Source organism: Astatotilapia calliptera, chromosome 7, assembly GCF_900246225.1.
Source record: "Astatotilapia calliptera chromosome 7, fAstCal1.2, whole genome shotgun sequence".
NCBI lineage: Eukaryota > Metazoa > Chordata > Actinopteri > Cichliformes > Cichlidae > Astatotilapia > Astatotilapia calliptera.
The window spans coordinates 13,609,384-13,635,717 of record NC_039308.1 but is presented as its reverse complement, the minus strand read 5'-3'; the positions used below and the strand labels follow the sequence as shown (position 1 = coordinate 13,635,717).

Below are 26,334 nucleotides of genomic sequence, written 5' to 3'. Positions count from 1 at the left end.
CAGCCTGACTGCAGTTAACATGTTTTACAACTTGTTGATATGGAGAGTACACAGCAGGTGACTCAGCGGGTTCACCGTGACTTCACGCTGTGGGGTGTTGTCAAGTGAGCTACAGTTGTGTGTGTAATCTTTTGAGCTGATGTTGTCAGAGAATTAGTCAAATGGGATCTCTTATCAGAAAATTCTACTACACACCTTCACACTTAGTCTCTCTATTGCTAAATCGAGAGCAGTAAGCTTTTTACAACAGGAAAACCACACTGATTGACACCTTCACAAATATTTCACAGCGTCTAATTGTCTGCTTGCTTCATTTCAGGCAAGTCGTACAGGAGTTATGGTGAAACAGAGAGACTGAGTTGAATCTTTCATGCTTTTTTCATTACCAATTAACCACAAACTTGCTTCTTTGCGTTTACGGTGGAGTATTCATACTGAAGATTAGTACATAGTAGCAAAATATTCTCTTGGAATTTTTGGATGCCATCATAGAAAAGGAATTTATTGCAACATCAGTTCCAGGGTTTAACAGCCCTGTTTGGTTCTTTTTGGAGTTTTTTGGGTTAACTCCCAATTTTCAAGTTCCTCCACAGCTCCCTTCAGTTTATTGGCATTCCTCGTGTTTCCTTTGCGCCATCTTGTGGTCACATTTATTATGTGACAGATTTAGGTTGAATTAAAAAGTCCTAATTTGGGTGGGGAAAAAATTCAAAAGACAAATTTTGATTCACTGCCTGGCATTTTTATTTTTCCCCACAGACATTCCAAACTCTGACTCTGAGAGCTTTAATCCAACTCTGTGGGAGGAGCAACGCAAGCACCGAGCTCAGGTGGCCTTCGAATGTGACGAGGACAAAGATGAGAGAGAAACGCCCCCGAGGGTTAGTGCTGCACATTTGTTACTGCTTATATAATTGGAAAAGGAAAAACAACAGTGGCGACACGAATTACCGCAGCAGCAGGGGCTTTTTTGGACACAAATCTTCACTTTGTTTCCTCCTCTGCGGGGATGGGGTCTTATAAAATGGGATGTAATTTCTGCTTAACCCTGTCATCTCTAGCATGAAAGCAGTCTTATTTATTTCAGCGTGTTACCATTTTTGGTCAGCTTTAATTTTAAACTCTGTGTATTCAAACTGTTGTAGGAGGGAAACCTGAAGCGCTACCCTACACCATACCCAGATGAGCTGAAGAACATGGTGAAAACAGCCCAGTCGGTGGCTCACAGGCTCAAGGAGGATGAGTCGAGTGATGAGTCCAGCAAAGAAGCAAAACCTGTTGAGAGAAACCACATTGGAGTGCAGGATGTGGGGGTAAAGGTCAGTGAAGGGCTCCACTTGGAAAGAAACCAGCCTCTTTCATTTCTGGTGTCATGTTGTTGGATTCATTTAAATTCCCTTTTTAACCTCTCCATAAGGTTTTAATGCATAACTAATCACCTGGACTGTTTTTGTGCAGGTGATTGAAGCCCCCTGTCCCAATGGTGTAGCGTCAAACATGGAGGCCCAAGTGTCTGCCGACGTGTGTGGCCAAAATCTCTCTGCACCCGAAGCAAAGGACACTTCTGAGTCTTACAGCTCCCAGAAAATCCCCCTCAAGTCTTCAGAGGACTCGATGATGAACCACGAGGACACACTAGAGGTAATCCAAATAATTCAGTACTTCAGATTTTTAGGACTTCTCACAGTTACACAAACAAGAAGTACAAAGTGCTTCCTCTGTCTTTAGGATTCTGAGGAGCTGTCAGATGAAGAAGACGAGATGAAGATTGCAGAGCTCAGACCCCCTCTTATTGAGATTTCCATCAACCAGCCTAAAGTAGTGACTCTAAGTAAGGATAAAAAAGGTAACTATGAAGGATCTAAAGTGAAAATTGAAATGTCTGGATGCAGAACACTGACAGTAATTTCTGATTAACAGATGATGGGAAAGATGCAGATTCTTTGCTGGATGACACCGTGGCTAACAGTAACCAGAACAACAGTAACTGCTCATCTCCATCACGCATGTCAGACTCTGTGTCTCTGACCACAGACAGCAGCCAGGACAACTCTTTGTGCACACCTGAGAGAGAGGCAAAGATGCCTTTCCTACCAAAAAGCCGGTTAGTGCTTTTCCGTATGGTAATATACACTAAAGAGGGGAGTGCTCCTCCTGCTCTTATTTTACTATTTCAGTATTTGTCCTCATTTCAGGCAAGAAGATGAGAATATGAACCAGCCTAAAGATACCACCCCTCTCCTCCATAATGGCAATGGCTCTGAAACGTCCCTCCAGGCCCTCTTAAAAACCCAGCAGGCACCACCAGAGAAAATGGGAGACTACGACCTGTCCATGGAAGCCAGACTGGCCTTCATTGAGAAGGAAATAAACAATGGTATGGGAGACACGTACACCAAGTGGGACCAGATTAATATGAATGTGACCAAGCTGCCAACTGACAACATGGTTCAGCTGGATGAGCTGGATAAAGGCAAGAATGGTTTGTTAGCTCAGGAGGAAGTGGACAGCAAAGAGGGTTACGATAACATGGATCATTTACAGAATGGAAATCGACAGGCAGGTGACTGCAACGATAGTCTGGGGAATAAAAGCCTAGGGATGAGAGGAGAAACAGCTGCTGTGCACGTGGCCTCGACAGGCGTGACAGCCTGCAGTGACATGTCTCTATCTCACAGCACTGAGGAACTGTCTCCAGAGAAAAGGTGCCATCCCCCGCAGGTGTTGAAGTCTCACAGCATCAGCAACATAGAAACAGGGGCCATGAGGTTGTACTCCTTTGATGGAGATGATGACTCAGTGGGGACTAGGGTGGCAGGGGCCGGGCCAGGGCCAGGAGCTCAGGGCCAGAGCATAGTCAGGAGCAAGTCAGCCGGCCAGTTGCTCAATGATCAGACTCTCCTGGTCTACCCCAACTCCTCTGCGTCCTCTTCAGACCTGCTCTCCTCTTCTAAGCTTCCTGCCAACACAAGCAGACATCCAGTCTCCTCCAGCATGGCCATGGGAACCCCTCCTCCTCAGTACAACATACAATACACAAACAGTGACATGTCTAAAGAGGGTCTCTGGGGGCAGAGGACAGCCATGGCTTCAGAGCAACAAGGCTACCATCCTGCTCCTCCTCCACACTCACTAGCCAACACAAATTACTCAAACCGTAATCAGGCGCCTCCTTACCCTCTGCAGCCCCAGCAGAGAGGCCCTGCGATGGCTTCCAAACCTTCTGGGGAGATGTGGGCTATGGAGAGACTTCATTCTGCTGCAGGCCAGCCTAGAAGCAGCACCCTGCAGAGGCAAGGCAGCACTAGCTCCACAGCTTCCATGTCTGACCCAAGGCGTATGCAGTTGTCCGAAGGAGACTACATGACATACAGGGACATTCACACCCTCGCCAGAGGGCCACTAGCAATGAGTCACGCCATGCAGAGGCCCCTCTCAGCTCGCACTTACAGCATCGATGTACCCGGAGCTTCCAGGCCTCACAGCAGCAGGCCACCGGCCCATGAGCTTCCAGAACGGACCATGTCTGTTAGCGATTTTAATTACCAGCACAGCAGCCCCAGCAAGAGGCCCAACACCAGGGTGAAGTCTGAGCACTCACTCCTCGACGGGCCAGGACAGATGCAGGGAGGAATGGGAGCAGGGAGGGTTCCAGTAGACTGGAGAGACCAGGTGATGCGGCACATCGAGGCCAAGAAGATGGAAAAGGTAAAGAGTTTTATTATGAAAAAAGAACTTGTGTGTGTGTGTGTGTGTGTGTGTGTGTGTGTGTGTGTGTGTGTGTGTGTGTGTGTGTGTGTGTGTGTGTGTGTGTGTGTGTGTGTGTGTGTGTGTGTGTGTGTGTGTGTGTGTGTGTGTGTGTTCATCCATAAAAGCCCACCAGCATAACATGACCACAAATGAACTCCTAATATTCTTTAGGTGGAAGACACTTTAAACAACAGGATCTCACTCTGCACATAGTTTTGGTTTTTGTTGGTGCTTCTGAATGCAAACAGAATTTAAGACTGTAGTGTCAAATAGAGGCAAAGAATACATAAATGAAAGCAACCACCATCACCATAAAGAGCCCATCCCTACTTTGAGTCACCTCAAAACCTGCTGAAACAAACCAAAGCCTAAATGTTTGTGTGAATCAGCTATTTAGGTGTAGCCTACTAACCCAGCTATATGCAAACTATACGTGATTCACTGCATGTTTGTCTGTATATGCTTTAAACCTCTTTGTTGTGTTTTTTATTATGTCATCACTCATTTGGTGCATTGCATGGCCACCACTGACTTGTTGGTGCTGGATGTTCCGTGTCATCAGAACGCGCTGTCTCGCTCCTATAATTCCAATAACGCTCCGCTGAGCTGGTCTCACTACGGCAGCTGTAGGGATATGCATGCCAGCCAAGGGTCCCTGGTCTTTAGTGTCAGGGACGGACAGCCCTACGGAGCTCTGGGCTTCTGTGTGAGTACTGTCAACTCGTAGATCGCTCCTGCAGCTCATACTAAAGCCAGGGTATCCAGTTCCTGCAAGTTTCACATCCTTTACAAGAGAAGGAAATGTCTGTTTCCTTCTCTCGCCAATGTTGAAGTGATCACAGATGCTCGGAAGCCATGTTTCACTTGTCCTTTTATAGGCAAGGGAAAATATCATTCCCAACATATGATTTTCATGACCATGATCTCTGTTAGTGCCTAAAATATCAGAGTGAAACATGGATGAATTCTGGTTTTTGTGTTGTTTTTTGTGGTTAAATACAAGTAGAGCTGTTTAAAAGGGGTCTCCTTCTTTATTTGTACCATCATTAGTTGGTTTACTTGGTTTCTCATTTAGAAACTTTACTACATCTGTGGTAGAATGAGATTAGTATAATTTCATACTGAATTTTGATAAAAATTATTTGGAAGTAATCAAAGGTGAAACTGCTTCCTAACAAAATTTAGAGGCTGTGTGAGGAAAAAAATATCGGACAACATGAAAACAAACTTTGTTTTGTTCTCTCTAAGAAAAGTCTACTTTCATTTATTCATGAATATTAAGTATGGTACAAAGCAGCTCCTTTTAAACCTACCAGGCTCTTGTACATCAGAATCAATATCGCCGTGCGTCATCTGTCTTCCTTGTTGCTCTTGCATTTCACAAACCATTCATTTTCTTCTCCTTTAATTGCACTTCAAATGCTGCTTTTGCTCGTCTGCCACCTTCTTCAATCCAAACTTTTGATCACTTCAGAATCGCTTCATAACCTCTCACGGTGTGTGTGTGGGGGGATGAAAGCTATGTTTGTGGAAGGTAAGTAGTCAATGTGTGTGTCTAAATGATTTAGAAAGGGGGTATTAGATCTGTAGAGGCAAAACTAAAGCTGTCTGAGAGTGTTGTGTAACCACTTTACTGCTTAACATTCAAGATTCATCTCATCTCCTGGTGGCTAATGTTCCAAATTATATTCTGCTTGGTGTTTAAATAGAAGCTATGCAGACTTTAATCTCAGTTTTTCGTGTCTTAGTTGGTGTGTTGATCGCTCTGTGGTGTCGTCTAAATCAACAGCTTGTGTGATCCCAGAGTCTCAGTAATCGATGTTTTTTGTTATCCTTGATTGCAAATGGGGTTAAAGTGGGCAAGTCCCTAATGGTGTCCCAGCACCTTAAATCCAATAGGCATGTCCTTCCAGCTGACTGCATGGAGATACTTGCTCAAGAAGAAAACAATGACATCCCTCATACACCTTCGACACATCCTTTTTTCTTCCCATCCTTGTGATGTGTTCAGGGTGCAGATGTAAAGTTGTGGCCAAGGTACTTTAGCGTCTAGTAAGTCATGTAGAAGAAGAGTGTGCATAAATGGACGGGCTGGGGGGGGCGGCATGCTAGTGTGGACAAGAGAGGAAGATGAAGTATTATTTTCAAATGTAAGGACTGCTCAGCAAGTGAAATTTTATAAGAGAAAAATTGGAATTTTACTTGTCATTTTCTAAAATCATAATTTTGAGAAAGGATAATCGTCATATTTGCTAAATCCACAAAGAGAGCGAATATCAGAGTAGCAGTTGATCAGTGTGTACACACAAAGAAATCAGCTGGAGCTCACAGAGCTAAAGTAAGTCTTTCTACCATGCTGCACGGCTGCTGCACCCAATCTTAGGGTTTCCACTTTTGCCAAATCTCCACTTTAACCCCTGGTTGCAAATCGATTTCAGTGGATTGAGGTTGAGTGCAATGTTGGTAATCGTTCCTTTCTTCCCATCCAGGATGATGTTTTTGGTCCCCAAGGGATGCAAAACTACACTTTGGACCCTGCCAGAAAAGTAAGTCTACTACCGCCAGACTGTGGTTAGCAAATACAAGTTTGTTTAGAGTAAACAAGATGTTATGCATCTTCTATTCATCCAAACTGATAGTTTTGCTACATGGGAATTAGGGATAGAAATTCCAAGCAATAAAACCTGCTGATTGTGTGTGATTATTTCTTAGGTGCCTTTGATGAATGGTCAGATGGGTCCTTCGGCTCGTCCTCCGATGAGCCAGTCGTCCATGGCACGTCACCCTTCCAGAGAGCAGCTCATCGATTACCTGATGCTCAAAGTCTCCCAGCAGCCCCAGGGGCCTTCACGAATTCCACTTGAACCCATCCAACAAGAGGTGAAGGATGGATTATTACTCAAAGAAATATGCGATTCAGTATTTAAGGGAATGACGTATTTTCTTAGAGAAGCCTCTTTCCATTAGCTGAGGTGTTGTCATTATGCCTCATCGTGACTGGCCCAGACATTTAAGAATATCAGACCGATTTGATGACTGGCTAAATTCCATATTGAGCTTGTGCCAGCCCCTTTTTTTGCAATTTACACTGCTGTTCCAAGTTAAGCTTGTTCCTACTCCCACAAGTCTGAACTTGGCGTTCTCAACCAGAGACGGTCCAGTAAAAATCCAACTGCCTCAGGTTATCGTTTCAGTTTTATTTAGTTTCTCCTTCATCCTTTGTGGTAAACTAAGCTAACCGCTAGCTGCCTGCTGAATTGCATTAAATAGGCCAGATGTTATTACACTCAAAGAGTCTATGTTAACCTTTTTAGCATATTGCAGTTGATGTGGTCTGAAAGTGACCTAGACTTCTGCACCTCCTCTGAGCTGTGATGGTAGACTCTGACTGTACTCGTCTGGTGGTTTCATTAGTTCTTCCCCTGCCACTTGAAATTAGTTCAATGTTCGCTGACATTGAGAACCTGATATTCTTGTTCACGCCAACGGAATTTTAGTAGCTTTCTTTCGTTTACATTTATCGTAGCTGACACTTTAAGTCGAGAAAACTTTCTCCTTTAATTTTACGACTAATGTCAATATATTGTATCATAAGAGTGATCATGCTTAATGAAAGTGTGTGGGTGTGTTTCAGATCCGTGTGAAAGTGGAGAAGAATCCTGAGCTGGGTTTCAGTATATCAGGAGGAATCGGAGGCCGGGGAAACCCCTTTCGTCCTGATGACAATGTAAATTAATACCATATTTTGTCCCCCTCTTGCAAAGAAGTCAGTTCTTTTCTAAGATTGTATATCTTATTGTTATAATTTCAGGGTATATTTGTAACAAGGGTTCAACCTGAAGGACCGGCATCAAAAATTCTTCAGCCTGGGGATAAAATCATCCAGGTACTCTGCTGTCTGTAGGAATCAGTGTTTTGAGATTAATGTCTTTGGAATATTAACCAATAATCTAATCTACCGTTTTCTTCTCCCTCCTCAGGCAAACGGATATAGCTTTGTAAATATCGATCACGGGAACGCAGTGTCCCTTCTGAAGACTTTTCCAAACACTGTGGACTTGATTATTGTAAGAGGAATCCAAGCATAGACTGAAACTGACCTCAAATAGAGTGTGACATATGGGAGAAGAACTGAAAAGCATACGTTGACTTGTCATATTTTTGTACTCAGAAACTGATCCATTGCTACCTATCGGGACTATTTATAGTAGAGATCATGGGAGCCTTGATTAAATGGGGAAAAAACCACTGAATGTAGTGGATCAAAGTGAGACGGCAGAAGAACATCTGCAAGTACGAGTCCGAGTCCTCAAAAGGCCATCACTGTGGAATATATATACATATATATATATATTCTTTTTTTTTTTTTACAAAAGAAGCTGAAGATATGACGTCACTTACTGTGGTCTCTGTACAGGTCATCTTTTTTTTTTTTTTTTTTAAACCCCAAAACTCGTCATGAGTGGATCAGGAGTTTGATTTCACTTCTGCAGATGGATATTAATCTGACCACTAGGGGGCAGAGCTCCTTCTTTTCTGCCATCCAGTTTGCCTTTTTTCTTTTCTTTCTTTTTATTTAAGATGTTGAAACCATTTTCCAGTCTGCTTGCGATCTTAACTGGAGGACAGTGTTACGTGCTTGCTATGTAGAGACGAATGTGGATCAAGGAGGCGTTTGGCTTTGTTTTTTGTGGGAGAGATGCCCCCCACCCCCCATCCCGTTTTTATTTTGTTCTTGCAAGATCAAACAGTTTGCTTCCACAAACCTGCGAATCTCCACCATCATACAGACACTTCACTATTTCAGCTCATCCCTGACCTCATCACTCCAACTGGGCATATCACATTGCCACATTGGATTGTGGAAATCTGCAATATAAATGGAGCTGAAGAAATGCACCCTGCATGCAATACAGAAAAACACAGATTATTGGGAAATATTCATATTTGGTTAGTAGGTAGATTGTTGCAGATGGATACATCGAAGTTGTTTCCTTGTTTTTAGGTGCATTTCTCGAATCATGAGAGCTGTTTGACTCTGAGGACGATGTGGCGGTTATGCTAGTTTAACCAAAGCAAGTTTAGAAACCGTGGACAGACGGTAAAGAAAAGCAGGAGGTATCTTAAGAGAGACTTGAGTCATGTTTTTAATTTTTATTTTTAGGGGCTTCCTCTTTCAGGCAGCCGACAGTGAGCTGAGAGGGTTTCAACATCTGGCAGTTTTATTATAATTTTTTTTTTTTAAATGGACCATAGGTTGCCTTGTGTGTCTATAAAAATGTTTAGCCATTGTTTTAATCACCTTTTTGTTTTGGGGATTTTCTTCGCTGTACAGAGAATAGATTTAGGAGAAACCAGTTGTCAAGTGCCATAGACCTTGAACTGTTTGAACAGGGTGGTGGGGGGACCTTTGACGCCAGAACCCAAGCAATACTCACATATTCACAACCTCCTGAGTACGTTTGCAGCATAATGGCTTAGAAGCAATATTTAAAGCCTTTATTTTCATTCACACAAAACAAATCTTCTTTTTTTTTTAAACAACACAACCTTTTAGTATTCCCTGATGATTTTACATGATTTTTTATATTGTGAAAAGAATCTTTTTGTAATGAAATGGCACAGGAAATAAATATATGGTAGTGTTTCAAAAAAGATTAAAAAAACAAACAAAAACTCTGCGTTGTGTAAGAGCAGGTTTTAGCGTGTGTTGCGTAGCATACCGTGTCTTCTAATGTTTTAATGTAGGTCGAAACATTTGTAATGTTCGTCACCGAAGGAAAATTGTGGTTTTTAAAGCATTGTCGTCAGCGTAAAAAACTAGACTCTGATTGGGACAGCGAATGCCTCATTTGCAGCCGCACATTTGTGACCACTGAGTTGTACAATATAAATTGCATTTTAACAATGTTCTTGTTCTTGTTTGAACAAGAAGCATCCCCTCGACTCACGACGGCCGATTAGATTAGGAGTCGTCTGCTGGGCTCTTCTTGTACGTGGCAACAGTGGGAAAGTATTTGATTCATGTGGCACTGACAAACCAAAATGACAACACTGTGGAAATTGACGACATTTTTATCCCTTTTAATAAAATAATATTTAGAATATCACGCTGATCTAAATGAAGCTGTACCATTTTAGTTTTTAAATTCAGTCTAGTTTGGGCAACTTTTGTTTTCAGGAAAGTGACAACATAATGTGCTTCTGACATTTTTAGTTTCTCACAACCTGTTTTTTGTTTTCACACTGATGAGATTATTGATTTTATTTGTTTTAATTTTGTGGGTTGTTTTCTGTACTGTCTCTGACTTTTAATGGGAAATGGTTAATGGTCACTTTATAATCATGGCAAAAAATAAAAAATAAAGTCTGACATTGTAGACAATCTAGGGAGATCAAGCTTGTTTTCATGCTTTCTTCATCCATGTTGGTTTGTTTCTCACGCTCCCGTTTTATTTATTTAGCAGCCTTCTTTGGATTTCAGACCTTCCTAATCAAACTGTAAATACCCTTAAAAAGTTTTAGAAAAGAGGTCATAATGGCATTAGTGACTTGCGATTGTAAAACCAGCAATAAATTGCAATTCAGAGGCACCAGTTTTAATGTATAGCTACTCTTTCTAAATGGTCACGGTGAGATGATGATCATGACGATGATTGATATGCATTTATCCAACATTCCAGATTTTGTACATAATTACCTGTTTCTGAAGTAACCTGTGGAAAATAAACTAATGCTGTTTAACACAGATTTTTGTGTCATTTTCTTTTATTATACTGTGGGTTTATATAAAAGGATGAATGCAAAACTAGGATTGGATTAACTGGATCACTACATAAATAACAGACTGTACTGTTAAGTTTTTGGGGAGTAATTTTGCCTCTGTTTAAAATCCACTGGGATGGTAAACAATCGGTATCATTAAAGTACAGACCTTTGGCTTACATTGAGTAGGTGTAACAAAAGTATTGATTGCATTGCCTGACATTTTTAGTGCAAGTCCAACGTAACTAATAACTTCTTTTTTTTGTAGTCAGTGCTCCATTTTCAAAAGGCTCAGAAGTAATTGGATAGTTGATAAACTGCTTCATGGCCACATGAGGCTCATTATTTAATGACAAATTAAGCAGATAAAAGTTTAAGTTGATTCCATTTGTTGAACTTGTATCTGACAACTCTTGGTAAATGGACTGGTTCTTGTATAGCGCTTTACACAACTTACCTCATACATACAAGCACTTTTCTTCCTATGCTCTATGTAAGTGCTTCTATCTACCATTCACACGCATTCATAATCTGATAGATTCATCTGTGAGCAACTTGGGGTTAGTATGTTGCCCAATATTTGGCATGCAGACTGGAGCAGACAAGGATGGAACCACCACCTTTCCAATCAGTAGGTGACCTGCTCTAGCACCTAAGCTACAGCCACCCCACCCACTCAATATGGGGTCCAAAGAGATACCTATACAAGTGAAGGAGGCCATCTTTAGACCAAAAAACCTAACAGAATTTTTTTTTGTTACTTTATTAAAACTGAGAAATGCACTGGCCAGAAAGACCACCGAAGACACCTGGTTACAATCGAAAACAAGAAGGTCCGATTAGATTTTGTAAGAAAGCATCTAAAAGAGTCAGCACAGTTCTGGAAACTGTTCAACAACATAACTTGTACCAGAATGATGGGAAGAGCTCATGATCCAAAGAAGATCACATCATCTAGCAGAGCGGCTGTTTGCTGATGATGTGACTGCTGACACAAGCAGCAGGATCAAGTTGCAAAACTAGTGGGATGGCAGCACAAGCCAGGATTTTCCCATTCAAAGCCGCTTCAGTGACCGAGCGTGTCACCAAATGTCGGCACAGTATAGCATGCTTTCCAGTAACTGAAGGCAGCTGCAGTAAGAGCCTGGCAGCATCTCAAGGGAGGATGTGGCAAAATCTGTGGCTTCTACACTTCAGGATTTTTATCCAAGTATTAAAAACAATCTTTATATTAAAAATGATGTCAAAGTTGTCCTCTGGGTGCAGTGTATCAAAGTGTCATCCATAAAGAGTCAATGTAGATTTTTTTGTAAAAGCCATTGAATTAACGGTAAAAATCTGCAGTTCACTCACATCTTGACTGTGGACCTCACTGTACAGTATAAATACATGTGTGTGTGTGTGCGGACCTCACACGTCATGTCAATTACACACACAATGACATAAATATATGCTTCTTTAATGCTTTTGTACAGATATAGATTCGGACTTCATGAAAACAAAATTGCCAAACGTATATTTTTTGAAGGTTATGTTTTTGGTTGCACTTGGGTGCATTAATGTCTTTAAACACAATAGCTCGAAAAGTTTTTAATGAATTCTGAAGATTTATACAATCACACTATCTGCATTTAAGTTGTGTTTCAAACGTTTAACTTCATCTGTTACCCAGTGGATACTAATATTCAGTACTTTCTAATTTAATTATTGCTGTGGCGATCTCGGCACAATATTCGACATAATTTCATTAGGGATAAAGTATTCTGATTGTGGTTATAGAATATTTTGAGAAGCCCTGGCTTCACTGAGAAAGTTAAAAAATGGAAATACAAATTTCAGTCGTTCAGTATGTACAGAGATGCTATGACGTTTGGTTTAAAGATGGTGGAATTTAAAATGTTTCGATTTTCACTGGGAGTGACCAGAATGGACAGATTTAGAAATGAGTACATCAGAGGGACGGCTCAGTTTGGAGAAAACGTTAGAGAGACTCGGCTGACGTGGTTTGGACGTGTGTAGAGGAGGGATTGTGGATATGCTGGACAAGAGATGTTGAAAATGGAGCTGTCAGGTGGGAGTAAAAAAGGAAGACCTCGGAGGAGGTTCACTGATGTAGAGAAGGAGGGCATGGAGAGGGTTGGTGTGACAGAAAAGTATGCTAGGAAAAGGTTGTGAAGGAGGCAGGTGATCCACTGTGGTGACCCCTTAAGGAAGCATCCAGAAGAAGAAGAAGAAAAAGATAAATGAGTAACTAACTAACATGGACACATACATTCAAATTTGTTGGCTGTATTAACCCTTGTATGGTGTTCGGGTCTGTGAGACCCGTGTTCAGTTTTTTTCAAAAGAAAAATTAAACAATTAATTATTTTTTCACGTGTAAATGTGTTGTGTCTTTCCACTCACTCCACTTGATTATAACTGATTTATTTATAACATTTTATATAAAAGAAAAACGAGAAGCACATTAATTCATAAATGTGATCTAACAAAGGTAAAGGGAAAAAATTAACCATGTTTGCTGTTCATATGTCTTGTAATTGGGATGAAGTAAACATCTGTTGAGTAATTTAACATAAAATTGTTTGATAGTGTTAATTTGGAAAGCCAAAACTCTAGCGGGTCCACCAGACCCATGAACACTGGCTGAGTAACAAAAATACGAACACCACACAAGGGTTAAGTAAATGTCATAGTCTCATGTTATTGAAGTGACCCATGAACTTCACTAAAGTCTATAAGTCCTGTCGATGACCAAGTCATTGTGATATATATTCTGCTTGGCCCTAAATATTTTATTCCTGTGGATGAATAACTTGAGCATATCAGATCCAACATGCTGTGCTACTTCCACTTTGAAGATCAGTTGCTTGATTCCTTTTCTTCTTTTCACAGCCTGCAAGGTTTAATTTTCCTAGGTACAATTATGCTAAAAAATTGTTATCATTGACATTTACTTTATTTATTGAGGTGAGCAATAAAAGTTAATTTTGAACCAGGCCAGTATTGTCCTAAAATAGTGACTTCTATATATAATCTCTTATACTGGTAACTATAATCAAAAGGATTTGCGAAGGGCTTACATATAAATGACAGATAAAACCTAAAAAGACCTGTTTTTGCAACTATCTTTAAGATTATTTTATATTTTATCATTATTATGCATTATTTACCTATATTAGAATCAATCCTGTCCTTTTTGGCCACTTAAAATATCTTAATAGGACTGTAATGTTATATTCCTTGCGATTTCTGCTACCTTCTTCGCCAGTTGACAGAAATGACTAATGTTTTTTTTTTCCTGGCTTGATATCGACCATGAGCGATATGGCCAACGAATCATTTTAAACTGATTAAATGCATTGTACCATACAATGCACCAGGGGGCGGTAGCGGACCTCAAAGCGTACTGTTCACTCCTGTTGGGAATAAAGAGGAAGAACCCCTGTCGCTCCGCCTTCTTGGATGCTCTGTGTATTTAACACAGTAGGGTAACTGAAAAATAAAAATAATTTTAATTTTTAAAAAAACAAACAAAAAACGTTATTTATTGCGTCGCGTTTAGTAGTTTGCATAATGAGCGGGATACCGGGGACACCCGTCGTCCAGATAACCAACCTGTCCTCGGCCGTGAGCAGCGAGCAGATGCGCACTCTCTTCGGTTTCCTGGGAGACATCGAGGAGTTGCGGCTCTACCCGCCCGAGTAAGAGCAGTCTGCCTCGGCATGGCTAGTCAAGCAACTCTGCGGACCTGCGGCCTTGTCGCGGTTCTTAAATTATAAACTAAAAAGTCCCAGATGAAACAAAATTAAATGACTAACCCGCGTTCCCACGCTTCTTTCTCTCCTTTCTTTTCCTTTTCCCTTTTTTTTGTTTACAGCAACGCCCCCCTCTCTTTCTCGTCCAAAGTGTGCTACATAAAGTACCGAGACCCCTCCAGTGTTGGTGTGGCGCAACATCTCACTAATACTGTGTTTATTGACAGAGCTTTGATAGTAGTACCATGTGCGGAAGGTGAGTGCAGGCCTTTACGTTTAAAGAAACAACCTTGACTTTGTTATGACCTCCTTCCTCTGAATTCAGTTGTTGTGGTTGAATTCTGGGTTATTTTTATGTAATTGTGATTATTTAATTTAATTTTTTTAACCCACATGAAAAATTGTCGAGTTGTGCCACTGGTTAGGTCTTTTTTTTTTTAACTGTTTGTGTACAATTATTTGGTACAGGTTAGTGGTTGTATCGCCACAGCATTTACAAAAAAAGAAATTCCCATAGCACCGAGCTAGGGTCTCTTGTTTGGTTTCACAAAATGGTTTCCACACAGGCCATTAAAGCTAGGTTGAATGTTTTTGAAGCTGAATCCACACTATAAACACTGGACTGCCTGCAGAAAATAGTTTTATGCATATTTTAAATATTGTTTGATGGATATTACTCAATAACTCACCCTTTTCTCTCTTCATTAAAAAAAAACATAGATACATATTTTTATTTGTTTTTGTTTCGGTGCTTCTTTTCATTAAATCTCCCTCCCTCTTTGGTGCCACTGTTGTTCCTTGTGTACAGTCAAAATGATATCACCTCTGACTTGATGCTTTTTGTCCACGTGACTTGGTGCTGGATGGCTACTGAGTTTATTAATTTGGTTTTGTATGTTTTTTCTGTGTGATTATGTGTGCATATCAGATGACTAGAGTGGCCCAGCTGTTACACTACTACACTAGCCTGAGTCAGGCATTGTTTTCCAAGCCACTATCCCCGATCGGGCCAACGCAGCCTTCAAGGGGGGAATGTGACCAGGAGAATAGCCCGCTGAACCTTCCAAGATGGACACCTTGTCTCTTTTTTTTTTTTTTTTTTTTTTTTCCTTTTGAAATTTTTTTTCTTTTGGTTTGTTTCCTTTCATACTTTCCCATGTTGTCCACTCTCTACTGTCTCTATCCAGAATACTACAATATTGCTTATCTCTAGCGTTGTGTTTATATTTGTTATTTTGGTTTGTTGTTTTGATTATTGTCCAACCCCCCCCCCCCCCTCTCTCTTTCCGCTACAGCTGCAGCTTGTGTGTGATTGAGTTCTGTCCAGGTTGCTACGGCATACCGATGGGGATGTGTGTCACACATGGGATGCTAGGAGGATCCCTAACACTTTACTCTCCTGTCCACTACGCCTCGTTGTAGTGAGGGGCTAGTCTTTGTGAAAAAGTGAGAGTCGGCAGTGAAAACTTTACCTCATCGGAGCATAAAATTCTTCAAGCTATAAGTGCACTTCACATCTGTAATTCAAGTGTGTTGTAAAAGGCAGCAGTTAGGGCTTTTTCCTCATATTCGTGCTCTACGACTCTAATGTGGATGTTTAGTATTTAGCAGTGAGTCAAACGCATTAATGCTTGGTGACATTAATGCTCCTTTTTTTCCCCTTCTAACATTAGAAGGGGAAATGTGTCATTTTTATGCTCAGTGCCACCAGCTATGATGTGATAAACCTGTAGCTGTTTTTTTTTTTTTATTAACTTCTGCAGCAAGGAAGCAGATTAGAATGCAGAGAGGAAAAAAAGAAAATTCTAATTAGGTGTTTTTTATAGCTAAGTTTTGGCTAACCTTTCCTACAGTTCTTAAAATTGTTGTTCTTTTCTGTATCTGATGTTCTGTGTGCTATTAGTGATGCAGCCATTGGGGTTGTCTTGTGTTGCACACCTTTCCGACACTCCGAAACGATCGCCCCCTCCCCCCACGGAAAAGCGTCCATGCTTGATATCGTATGGTTCATGACCAATATGTTTCCAGTACAGGTGACCCATACATCAAAGTGTTGACTCATTCTCTGCATTATTTTGTTTCTCCTTTCTTCCTTTCTTTGTTTTTGAAAAGAGACCAAGGACAAAATAAGTTTTCTTTTTTTTTTTTTGAGAAAGTAAGGATTTTCATTGAGAATAATTCAGATTCACTGAGAGAAATGTTTTTTTTCTTTGTTTTATTTTTTTTAATAAAAGCAAAGTAAGGATGCTCGGTCTCCAGCATATCATGAGTAGACAGTAGAAGATTTGTAGGCTGTATGGGAAGTGTATGCTCTCTTTCTCTCTAGAGTACAGTGGGCTAATTGTGCAGACATAGAGGAGACAAAGAGGAGAGTTTTTCTATTGCCTTCACTAATATCTGCTTTTGTCCTGCAGGGAAAATCCCAGAAGAGGCCAAGGCTTTGTCACTTTTGGCACCTGCCACTCCAGTACCCAGTCTGATTCCTGGTGGGGGATTGCTGCCAATTCCTACTCCAGCTCCACTTCAGAATGTAAGTCTGGCCACTGTCATAATTCGTGTCTGCCTGTTATTCATGCAAGTAAATCATAATATACAGTTGCATGTCATCAGGTAGTGATTTAGGGAGTGCCTCATTCGGTTTTGCTTTGTGGTCTACTGGTGAAGCATCCATTTTCATTATCACACAGTAGCAGTCAAGAAGTCAGAATTTTGATTGAGATTACAGTTTTTCTCAAATGCTAAAACACATGTCACAAACGTTACCACCAGGTCCCCCAATGTCCAAACACAACACCCTTCTCTAAAGCTACATAAACACAACCACACCTTCCCACTGCAAAACTCAAACTCCCACACCAAGAGAGCAGCTCGAAGCTGTCAAAACTGTAAACACTATACACAGCATTACACACTACAGCAAAACAATTGAAAATACAATGCTTAATTTGTGAGAAGGTTCTTTGTTTCATAACTGCCAATGCATATTTTAGAAACTATACAGTAACGGATCGTCGTAGATCTCTGCAGAGGATTAGGCATTTAGATTTGTGAGTTTCATATGAGTAGTATAAATCTATAGAAAATCCTGCATGTACGTACACTACTGTAACACAACTCAATGCAAAAACAGAATCTATTGCACACAACAGTAATCTTGAAAACATGAACAGGGTGTGAAGTTTTTTTATTTACGTTATTCACACCACACACACACCACAATCACTGTGCGGCATCATGTCGCTGAGCTGTTGCTCGCATCTCGTCCGTAATGATGGTGCGAGGTTGTCTTGCTCTCCCTCCTGGACCTTCTCCTCTCCCATGTTGGCCTTCTCCTCTTCCTCGTTGGTCGCTCCTCTTCCTCCTCTCATTTGAACTCCTCTTCCTCATTGGCCTGCTCCTCTTCTTCCAGGGCCAGCTCTTCTCCCTCCTCTGCATCAAATTCCTCTTCCCCTGACTCTGCCTTCATCCATTGTGTTTGTTTGGAATCTTCAGCATACTGTGCACTCTGAACTTGCTTTTACATGTGGGTACAGCATTAGCAACAAGTGTCTTCAATTTTGAGTCATTGTGTGTAGTGAATGACGCCAGGTGTGTTCCCTGTGTTCAAAGATTGGTGACTGTGGCAAGCATTTTGCATCACATGGGCTTTCATTTGAGAATATGAGCAGAGTTGTTTTGCAACATGTGTTTTAGCAAGGAAAAATGTGTTTAGATTTATGAGTACATAGGGTTGTGTTTTGTGAATTGTGTCTTCATGTGACATGTGTTTATGGTACTGGAATATGGTGGCTACATTTAGTAAATGTGTTTAGACTACTGGTCATTTGGGTTACAGGATTGGCTTTTGTGTTTTAACATTTGAGAAAAACTGTAACACTAGGAAGTGTCATTTTGACCCCATCCTACAACAACAGCAGAGAGGACAAAGATGTCAAAGTTGTTATTTTTCATCTAATTTTAACTAAAATTGGACAATGCGAGTATTTCAGATTAATGGTTGGCGTGCCATGAAAATGTGAGAGGGTGGGGTTTATTTTACCAGAGTTGCATGATTTTTAAAATTTCACGAGGTCAGAATGATCATGTAAATCATGATCACGGTTTTACTTCGCACTGTTGAATAACTATTACCAACTGATGTTTAAAATGTGTGCTTCACCAATAGAACACAAAGCAAAAACAAATCAGGCACTCTCTAAATGATACGTCATGATACTTTCCCGCAGCGTGCAGCTTTAAGTTTCCTGAAATAATGTGGATGAGTAACTATGCTAAAAGACAGATGTGCAACATAATTCATATGTGGAGCCGAGTAGAAGAGCTTGTCTCCTGAAGCAGATCATCATCTGCTGTTTAGAAATACTTTGGCTTTACTGAAAACTCACCACAAACTGCAGGATAAAGAATGCATGACTTAAAGACAACAGCGCTGTGGTTGCTAACGTGGATCACCTGCAGTCGGATGTCCGTAAAAGCGAGCCTGTGCAAGGGTGCGATGGTGTGGCTAACAATGCATTGAAATCGCCAATTTGATGTCATTCTGTGTGGTCAAACATGTGAACTAAACATCGTAGAGTCACCGCGGATTTAAGAAAATAGTAAATGGAACAATAATTGCACGTGTGAATAACGGCTCTCTGGTCCAAAGTGTCAAAACCTTTGCAAAGGTGTTAATGTGATGATGATCTTAGTTTTAGTTTTAGTCACATCCTCCGTGTAGGAAACAGTAAATTGAGTTATTTTGTTTAAATGTGTTTCTAGGTGATACACTTAAGTCATGCTAACAAACACCTTTTGTTGTTTGCAAAGGTTAACTAACAGGAACTGTAGCAGTGGTTGATTTTGGTACTTTTATACTTTTACTGTATTTTATTTGTGTTTTGGGGGGCAAATTTTATTTTGCTGCAGATATTTGTACATTAGCAGAAATGTGGCACAGCATGGATGTGAAAGCAGGTTTAAGTTTACATGACAGTATAATAAAATGATCATGCCTTTCACCATAATCGTGCAGTACTAACAAAACCTGTGTCTTTGTTTCACACACCTGCAGCTGAACCTTCCCTTAGTGAATCGACTTCCAGCCAATCTCGACCCCTCGTCGTCAGTACTCGCCCAGCCGCCGCTCATGGGAAATGTGGATCCCTCAAAAATTGATGAGATCAGGAGGACAGTGTATGTTGGCAACTTGAACTCACAGGTAACACAAAAGTCTTCGTATATTTAAAGGCCATGTGACCTCATTCTACAGGCTCATGATAATATTATTACTTACTTGTTTGGGTTTGGCTTGTACAACCTTCACCATATTGAGGAAACTATAAGCTCAGTTGTAAAATTCTGGGCCAATACTGTTGTTTTAAACATCTGTGAAACATCTGTAAATTGATGACATGTACAGCCCCAGTTCTAAAAAAAGTTGGTTTGCTTTTTTTGAATGTAGATAAAAACAGAATGCAGTGATGAGTGCAGACATCCGAAGGTTAAGCAGAGAAAATAAAAATTAAGAAAAAGATGTGACAAAATCTGAGAGCATTGACAACAGTTTCTACCAATTAAATTGCCCAGTTCTAGGTTCAGCAGTTTTTAAAAAGCTTTGTATTTTGGGGCTTGTATGTTTCTTTAAACTGAGTTGATCTTTTCTTTCCGCAGACCACCACTGCAGAGCAGCTGTTGGAATTCTTTAAACAGGTGGGAGATGTGAAGTTTGTCCGAATGGCCGGAGATGAGACCCAGCCAACTCGTTTTGCCTTTGTAGAGTTTGTTGAGCAAGAGTCTGTTGCCAGAGCCCTCACATTAAATGGAGTCATGTTTGGAGACAGACCGCTGAAGTATGTATTTAGTTAAAATTGTAAAATGGGAAAATGCGTAAAATAACGTGGTTTTAAGAGCCGGTTGATACTTTTGTCTTTCAGGGTTAATCATTCCAATAACGCTATTGTGAAACCTCCAGAGCTGACGCCTCAGGCTGCTGCTAAAGAGTTAGAAAATGTGATGAAGAGGGTGCGTGAAGCACAGTCTACCATTGCTGCTGCCATTGAACCTGGTACGATATTTGGTCTTCCTGCATGAAGACTTGATTAAAGTTGCTGAAGTAATTGTCGTGTACTGAGATTACTGCTTGTTCCTCTCACAGAAACAAAGAAGCGTTCCTCCAGCCAGTCTCAAAGGTCACGGCGGTCACATTCACGTTCACGCTCCCGTTCACACTCAAAGGCACGCCGGAAAAGATCCCATTCAAAACACAGGTGACTGGCTTTTTTAGCATCAGGGTTTTAGTGTTGCGTTACAATTTAGTTGTTGACACTTTTCCCCTTTTGCTTCTGTTTGAAGCAGAACATCACAGAGGTTGCTGCCGGGCAGTGACTCACACAGTTCCCGAAGCAGTCACAGGAGACGCTCTCGCTCCAGAGACAGGAGACGCAGTCGGAGTCGCTCGAGGTATGCAGTGAGGCAAAAACCTCACTGATTTTTTTTTTCTTCCCAAGAGTCTGAATGTCTTTGTTATACTGTCGTTTAGCTCAACACATGGGACCACCTACAACATACTCCTGGAATATTTCTGGATTATTACGTGTTTAATAATAACAATAATAAAAGAATCTGATCAGCTGTAATAAGACCTGTGATTCTTGCCTTTGGCAGTAGAGGGCACCAGATTCTTAATCTTCATATCTCCCTAAATTTGCTGCTGTTTGTATGTTATTGTGGTGCAAAAAAGGATGTTGATTGTTTAACTAAAATAAGATGTGTTATTTATAACACCTTTATCTCCATGCACTTAATAAAGTGTTGTTACCAGGGGGCACAAGCGCAGGAGTAAGGATCGGTCAAGAAGCCCTCGAAGGAAAGCCAAATCACCGTCACCAAAAAGGTAAATCCAACCATCTCATGCTGCCAAACATTTTTTGTAGGTAAGTTTTTTTACTGTGTTATACAATTGTAGGTTCAGTTATGTTTGCTTGAAGGTTGGTTCTTACTTTTAGAAGTAAAAGAGAGAAGAAGAGAGAACGCAGCAGGGACAGAAGGGACGGGTCCACGTCCAGAAAAAGGAGCCGCAAAGACGAGGACAGGATAAGGAGCAAAGCCAAGCCAGGGAAGGTATTACAGATTACGCTTCAGTCACAAATCTAATAATTTACAAATAAGGAATGACTCAGTTATGTGCACATTATGTTGCTTATACTTGGAGTTATCTAATTATTCCAGATCCATAGGCCTGGAAGCATTTAATAATACAACTTGCATGCACGAGCTTCGTCTTTCTGGTATGTGACATCAATCTTTTGCTGTATGGTTTAGTTCTCAGCACACTTTGGTTTGCAGATCACTCTGAAAGTCCCATTCTGAATAGTTTCTACCTCAAAAGTAGTGGCATTGTTGCATGTCATTCACACCAGCACAAGTGAATGTTTCCATTCGTCTCCAACTTGAGTATCAAACCACACGACTGTCCTACTTCTGAAGTTTACTACATAGATCCCCCAAATGATAGCCAAGAGATAAAAGGTGATTTAGATTTGTGACACTTGAGCCTTTCTGTTGATAACAATCTGAACATTTGTTTGACAAGTAACAGCCAAACAAATGTTCTCCTCAAAAACCACCATCATTTCTGCAAGACGAGCTGCAGCATCCGTATGGGTTTGTCACGTATTTTGGTTAACAGCTTTTTACATGAAACTGCAACCAGAATCAACACAGTCACTGTTAATTTAATAAACAGTGAAGCTGGTACAAATATTGATTTAAAAAAGAAAAGAAAACTTGTTATAAAAATACAATGCATCTTGATTAACATTTCTGCTCTTCCTCCCTTTGACCTATGTGTTCCAAGTAACATCAGAGCTCTTAGCTCTGGTGCTGATTGCTGCAAAGTTATGCAAACCAGATTTAAACCAGTATTCCAGATGATATGCAGGCTGTTACAGGAGTGAAATATTGATTTTTAGCAAGCAGACATAATAACAAAAAGCACAAGAATCAGAATAGTTTAATGAAATTATTTATTTACAGTTGCTCCAAGACGATAAGAACAGTAACAGACTGAACTAAATGTAATATATTACAAAGTTACAAAATCTAAGAAACAGCTCTAATATATACGGAAAGCTCAATTATAAATATGCAGAATATTACAGAGATTAAATATATATGATTGACATTTTACTGTAAACTGTAAAACATTGTTATTTTCACTGTAGAGCATGTGCAAAAGGGTGTAATTATAGATGGAGTTGTATAGGGAGAGAGCCACAGGCAGGAATCATTTCTTGTGTCTTTCAGTGGTGCATTTGGGTAAATCAGTCTTTCACTGAGCATGCTCCTGTGGCTGTCCAGCATGTTGGGTGGGAGGTATTGTCCAAAATTGTCCTTATCTTGGACAACATGAGGGGATGCCTCAGCTTATTCCAGATACTAATTTTTATTATCAATTAGTATGAGATTAGGTACATATTTGTACTATAAGCTTAAGTACTTGATGTTTACAACTGTCAGATAAACTCCTGTTTGAAAAAGATGGAAGTATCAAATAATTGTTAATGTGCACAGCATAGTTTTCCTGCACTTGAGCGTTTTTCTCTTTGAATATTTTTGTTGGTCAAAGTTGATCGTTCATTGTTGCCATTTCAGGCTGAAGCGAGGTATGTCAGAGAAGGAAAGGAAGAAAGTGACAGAGAAGGCTCAGCCACACCAAGTGAGGACATGACGTCATCACCCTGCGCCCAGCATAACGGCAGCTACAAGACTAACCACGAGGAGGAAGCATATGTTGGTGCAAAGTGACTTCAGCAACACCATGGACACTAATATTGTTCATCCAGGTATCTTATTGCCCATTGTGTACGTGCGTGAGTGTGTGTGTGTGTACGTGCGTGAGTGTGTGCGTGAGTGTGTACATACAGAAGCACTGAATGGCATCTTACTTTTTTTTCTTTCCTATTATCATCCCCTGACTGGTGACACACATGGCTCCTCTAAGTCAGCCTAATCTCACTATCAAACCTTAAGGGCAAGTGAGTGCTCAGCATCATAGAGAAGGCCACACTTTTTCTGCTTAGCTATTCCACTGACAACTTCTTCTTCTTCTTCTGCTTTTATGTCCTTATGGTATAGGTTCTTAAACTTTTGACAGCTAGTATAGTAGTACTGTAATGTTCCCGCATTTCCAGGAAGGTTGGTCACATTCCAGATACACAGATGAGGAATAGAGGTCATACTCATTTATCGATTCATTTAAAGCTAGATATGTTATTTGTGACTGTCACATATTTACATATTTATTAACTGTAAAGTTGAGTACTTCAAAAACGTTTTGAAGTAAAAATAAGCAGCAACAATCTGCAGCAGGAGTCAAATGTTTGTCTTAAATTGTTTAGTGAGGAACATAAAGGGTTCGTTGCATGCCTGTCCTGTGTGAGAGCCAGAGTGAAAGCAGGGTTCCCATAATCTGAATATTAAAAAAAAAAATAGCGTGAAATCCCATCTTAGACCCTCAACCTGAGTCTTTCTGTCATCATCATGTTGGTGTTGTTAAACAGGACATGGTGAGCAAGAAGGCGATGCAAGTAAGAAACTGAAGGTTACACTCCTACACTAGAGACTGGTTAATTAGAAGCTAGGCCTACCTTAAAGCAGCTAACTCTAATTCTTTTCCCCCACAGACTTGTACACAGTCTGGCTTGTTTTTCCCATTATTTTTAATGCGCTGGCTGTGGTCACACAATGGCTGTGCGAGAAACTTCCCATATTTGGTTTTTTTTTTGCCTTTTCACTAAGTGAAGCAATGGCACATTATATATGTGATGTTTCAGGAAATGGATAAACACAAAGTCCCTTAGAGGAATATTGAGTTTAAAATAACATTTCTGCTTATGCTGAAAAGTTCATTTGCCCCTTTGTATGTTGGTGAAGGAAAATGTGGGCTGTGATGTCAGTGAAGTTACCTTTAAGTCCCCTTTTTGCACCATATTTGTTTTATGGTCCGGGAATGGTTGCAACCTGCAAACTGCATTTTAATTTTATGGCTTGAAGTAGCATAGTGACAATATTAGAGAACGGTGTTATCTTATGCTGTGAACAGTGAACTCATTTGGTTGTACATCATTGAATCACTTTTTTTATTTCTGGTTAGCAGTTGCAACAAGGTCACAAAGTATCACGTCCTGCTATTGTTCTAATACTGTGTGAGGAGAAAAAAAGTTATATACTGTTTTATACTGTATATAAGTCACATGCCTATACTGTAAAATAATGGTGATGTGCTATAAATGTCTGTCAGCTGATGTTACTGGAGAAAGTGGGGCGATTAAAGTTCTCAGAAGCAGCCAAGAAGAGACTGAACAGGAAACGTCAAAGGTCCACAAACTGCATGTAAGCACATTAGGGCCAAAAAGTGCCTACACTATGAAAAAATATGGAGACTTGTTTAGGATGTTGAAAACTATCGAGACATTATATTAAAGTTTTAGCTGTCCTCATTAATTCGTTACAGAGTATACTAATAATTAAGTAGACCTAGACCTATTTTTCTCAATTTTTACTATTTCAGTTTATTCGGTCGAGATTTTGCAAGCTGGCCCCAGATTGAGATCTATGTGACTTTGTGTATGTGTGTTTTCTGTTTTTTGAACGTGTTTTTAAAAGGATACTTTATGGCTGTGTGTGGCCAAATTCCTCTTTGCTGGATTTTACAGACCTGATTTTATGATTGCTTGTATTTTGTTGTCCTGCCTTCTGCCTTTTTTTTTTCTTACTTTGTTTTTACAATTTAAAAAAACAAAACAAATCTTCAGTCTGAAGTGGTCATCTTAAAATGTAGTTTTAAAAATCCAAGTATTTCAGTATGTGAAGAATTTTATTTTTATAAACATTTACCCACTTCTGAAGGTATATTATGTATAAACATGTTTGACGGTTCAGTCCATGAGGAGTGGTCCTTTGATGCTGGATTTTGGACTCTATGTAAAAGTGTGGTGCCACTGTTTTTGAAGAGCTTTCATGTATAAATCCTCTTAATTTCAAATCTAACAGTACATCCGTTTCCAAAAACACTCAATAAAAGAGATTTTTCATTGACTAATTTTGTTTGATTTTGTAACTTGGGCTTTGTGTTGACTGTGGTGCACCACCAGTTCTCGATATGGGCCCAGTTATATTATTATCTGTGCTTTGAAAGAGTAGCAACAATTCATATTTACGGATAACACTTTCACTCATCTGTGTGTGCGATATATGATCTGCTTTTAGAAATCTCTGTTAATTGAATAGTGTCTGACCAAAGTGAACACCTTGAGCTTCAACCATTTGTCTTCCGGTCAAACGTCTGACCTCTGCTGTGACATACCCCAACTTCAATGAGATAAAAAGGCACAAAATTTGTTAGACATTCATGCTCCTCAAAAGATGCCGGGCAAGAGAGCTCTTTATTTCCAAGTAAAAGTAATCTGTTCACATGATGAAAACCGCATAAGCCACAGTCATACCTTCCATTTATTGTGATTTAGCAAAGGTCGGCATGGCTAAGACAAGCATTTCAAGTAACACCTTATGGTTGTAGACTGCTAAGCTTTGTTTAGGCTTTCTGCAAAAGGGTGACGTAAAGTAAGGTCTTCATTATGAGAACAGCCACTGATTGAACATTTCAGACCAGCTGACAATGAACAGCCTTCAAAAAGTTTGAAAATGTTTTTGTGTGTTAAACTGGTGAATGGTGCCTTTTTTCCCCATGACTTAAGGCCACAAGATTTTGCACAACTACCTCTATTCGGTCTTTAAGTGATGACGTCATGAATCCTGCTTCCGGGCCCAAACGACTCTGCGTTTAATAAGGCCTTTGTGTTTTTTACATGTTTTAATGCTTTGTATCTTGTTATATTTAATCTCAACAAGCCCCTAAAAACAGTCAGTAATCACTGTCGGACTCTCTCTGTTTTTTATTGCCGCTAATCATTTTAAAGCTCAGTTTTTAGAACCTTACCATGTAACTTCAGCTCAGCCCATGCAGCAGTATATTAATAGCTAATTCATTGACCGGAGTAATGGTTAAGTGCACTTTTTG

At 40.2% G+C, this 26,334-nt stretch overlaps 2 protein-coding genes across 12 annotated transcripts in view; both read left to right on the top strand.

Annotated features, from left to right (window-relative positions):
* Positions 1-10,500, top strand: part of erbin (erbb2 interacting protein) — a 54,470-nt gene extending 43,970 nt beyond the window's left edge. For 2 of the 6 annotated variants that reach the window (XM_026173220.1, XM_026173221.1), the window contains exons 15-26: positions 760-881; positions 1,146-1,319; positions 1,459-1,641; positions 1,729-1,846; positions 1,921-2,104; positions 2,196-3,708; positions 4,313-4,456; positions 6,240-6,296; positions 6,463-6,630; positions 7,385-7,477; positions 7,562-7,636; positions 7,731-10,500. In XM_026173220.1, the coding sequence (XP_026029005.1) occupies positions 760-881; positions 1,146-1,319; positions 1,459-1,641; positions 1,729-1,846; positions 1,921-2,104; positions 2,196-3,708; positions 4,313-4,456; positions 6,240-6,296; positions 6,463-6,630; positions 7,385-7,477; positions 7,562-7,636; positions 7,731-7,838 (2,939 nt within the window). In that variant the 3' untranslated portion in view covers positions 7,839-10,500. Of the gene's footprint in view, positions 1-759; positions 882-1,145; positions 1,320-1,458; positions 1,642-1,728; positions 1,847-1,920; positions 2,105-2,195; positions 3,709-4,312; positions 4,457-5,224; positions 6,297-6,462; positions 6,631-7,384; positions 7,478-7,561; positions 7,637-7,730 lie in introns of those variants that run through there. The other 4 variants (XM_026173222.1, XM_026173223.1, XM_026173225.1 and 1 more) reach the window with 4 other exon arrangements.
* A 3,427-nt stretch (positions 10,501-13,927) lies between these two features.
* On the top strand, positions 13,928-25,353 carry srek1 (splicing regulatory glutamine/lysine-rich protein 1). 6 transcript variants are annotated; one of them, XM_026173219.1, is made up of 12 exons: positions 14,467-14,529; positions 15,202-15,719; positions 16,177-16,306; positions 16,688-16,803; positions 19,327-19,473; positions 19,926-20,104; positions 20,189-20,319; positions 20,410-20,521; positions 20,607-20,714; positions 21,064-21,147; positions 21,260-21,374; positions 22,908-25,353. In XM_026173219.1, the coding sequence occupies exons 3-12, from the start codon at positions 16,276-16,278 to the stop codon at positions 23,058-23,060; spliced, it is 1,176 nt and encodes a 391-aa protein (XP_026029004.1). In that variant the 5' UTR covers positions 14,467-14,529; positions 15,202-15,719; positions 16,177-16,275; the 3' UTR covers positions 23,061-25,353. The 6 variants fall into 6 exon arrangements, with proteins under 6 accessions (XP_026029000.1, XP_026029001.1, XP_026028999.1 ...); XM_026173215.1 differs by lacking the exons at positions 15,202-15,719; positions 16,177-16,306 and adding an exon at positions 13,928-14,219 and having other exon boundaries at positions 14,396-14,529; positions 21,076-21,147; XM_026173216.1 differs by lacking the exons at positions 15,202-15,719; positions 16,177-16,306 and adding an exon at positions 13,929-14,219 and having other exon boundaries at positions 14,396-14,529; positions 20,610-20,714; positions 21,076-21,147.
* Positions 25,354-26,334: the final 981 nt, after the last annotated feature.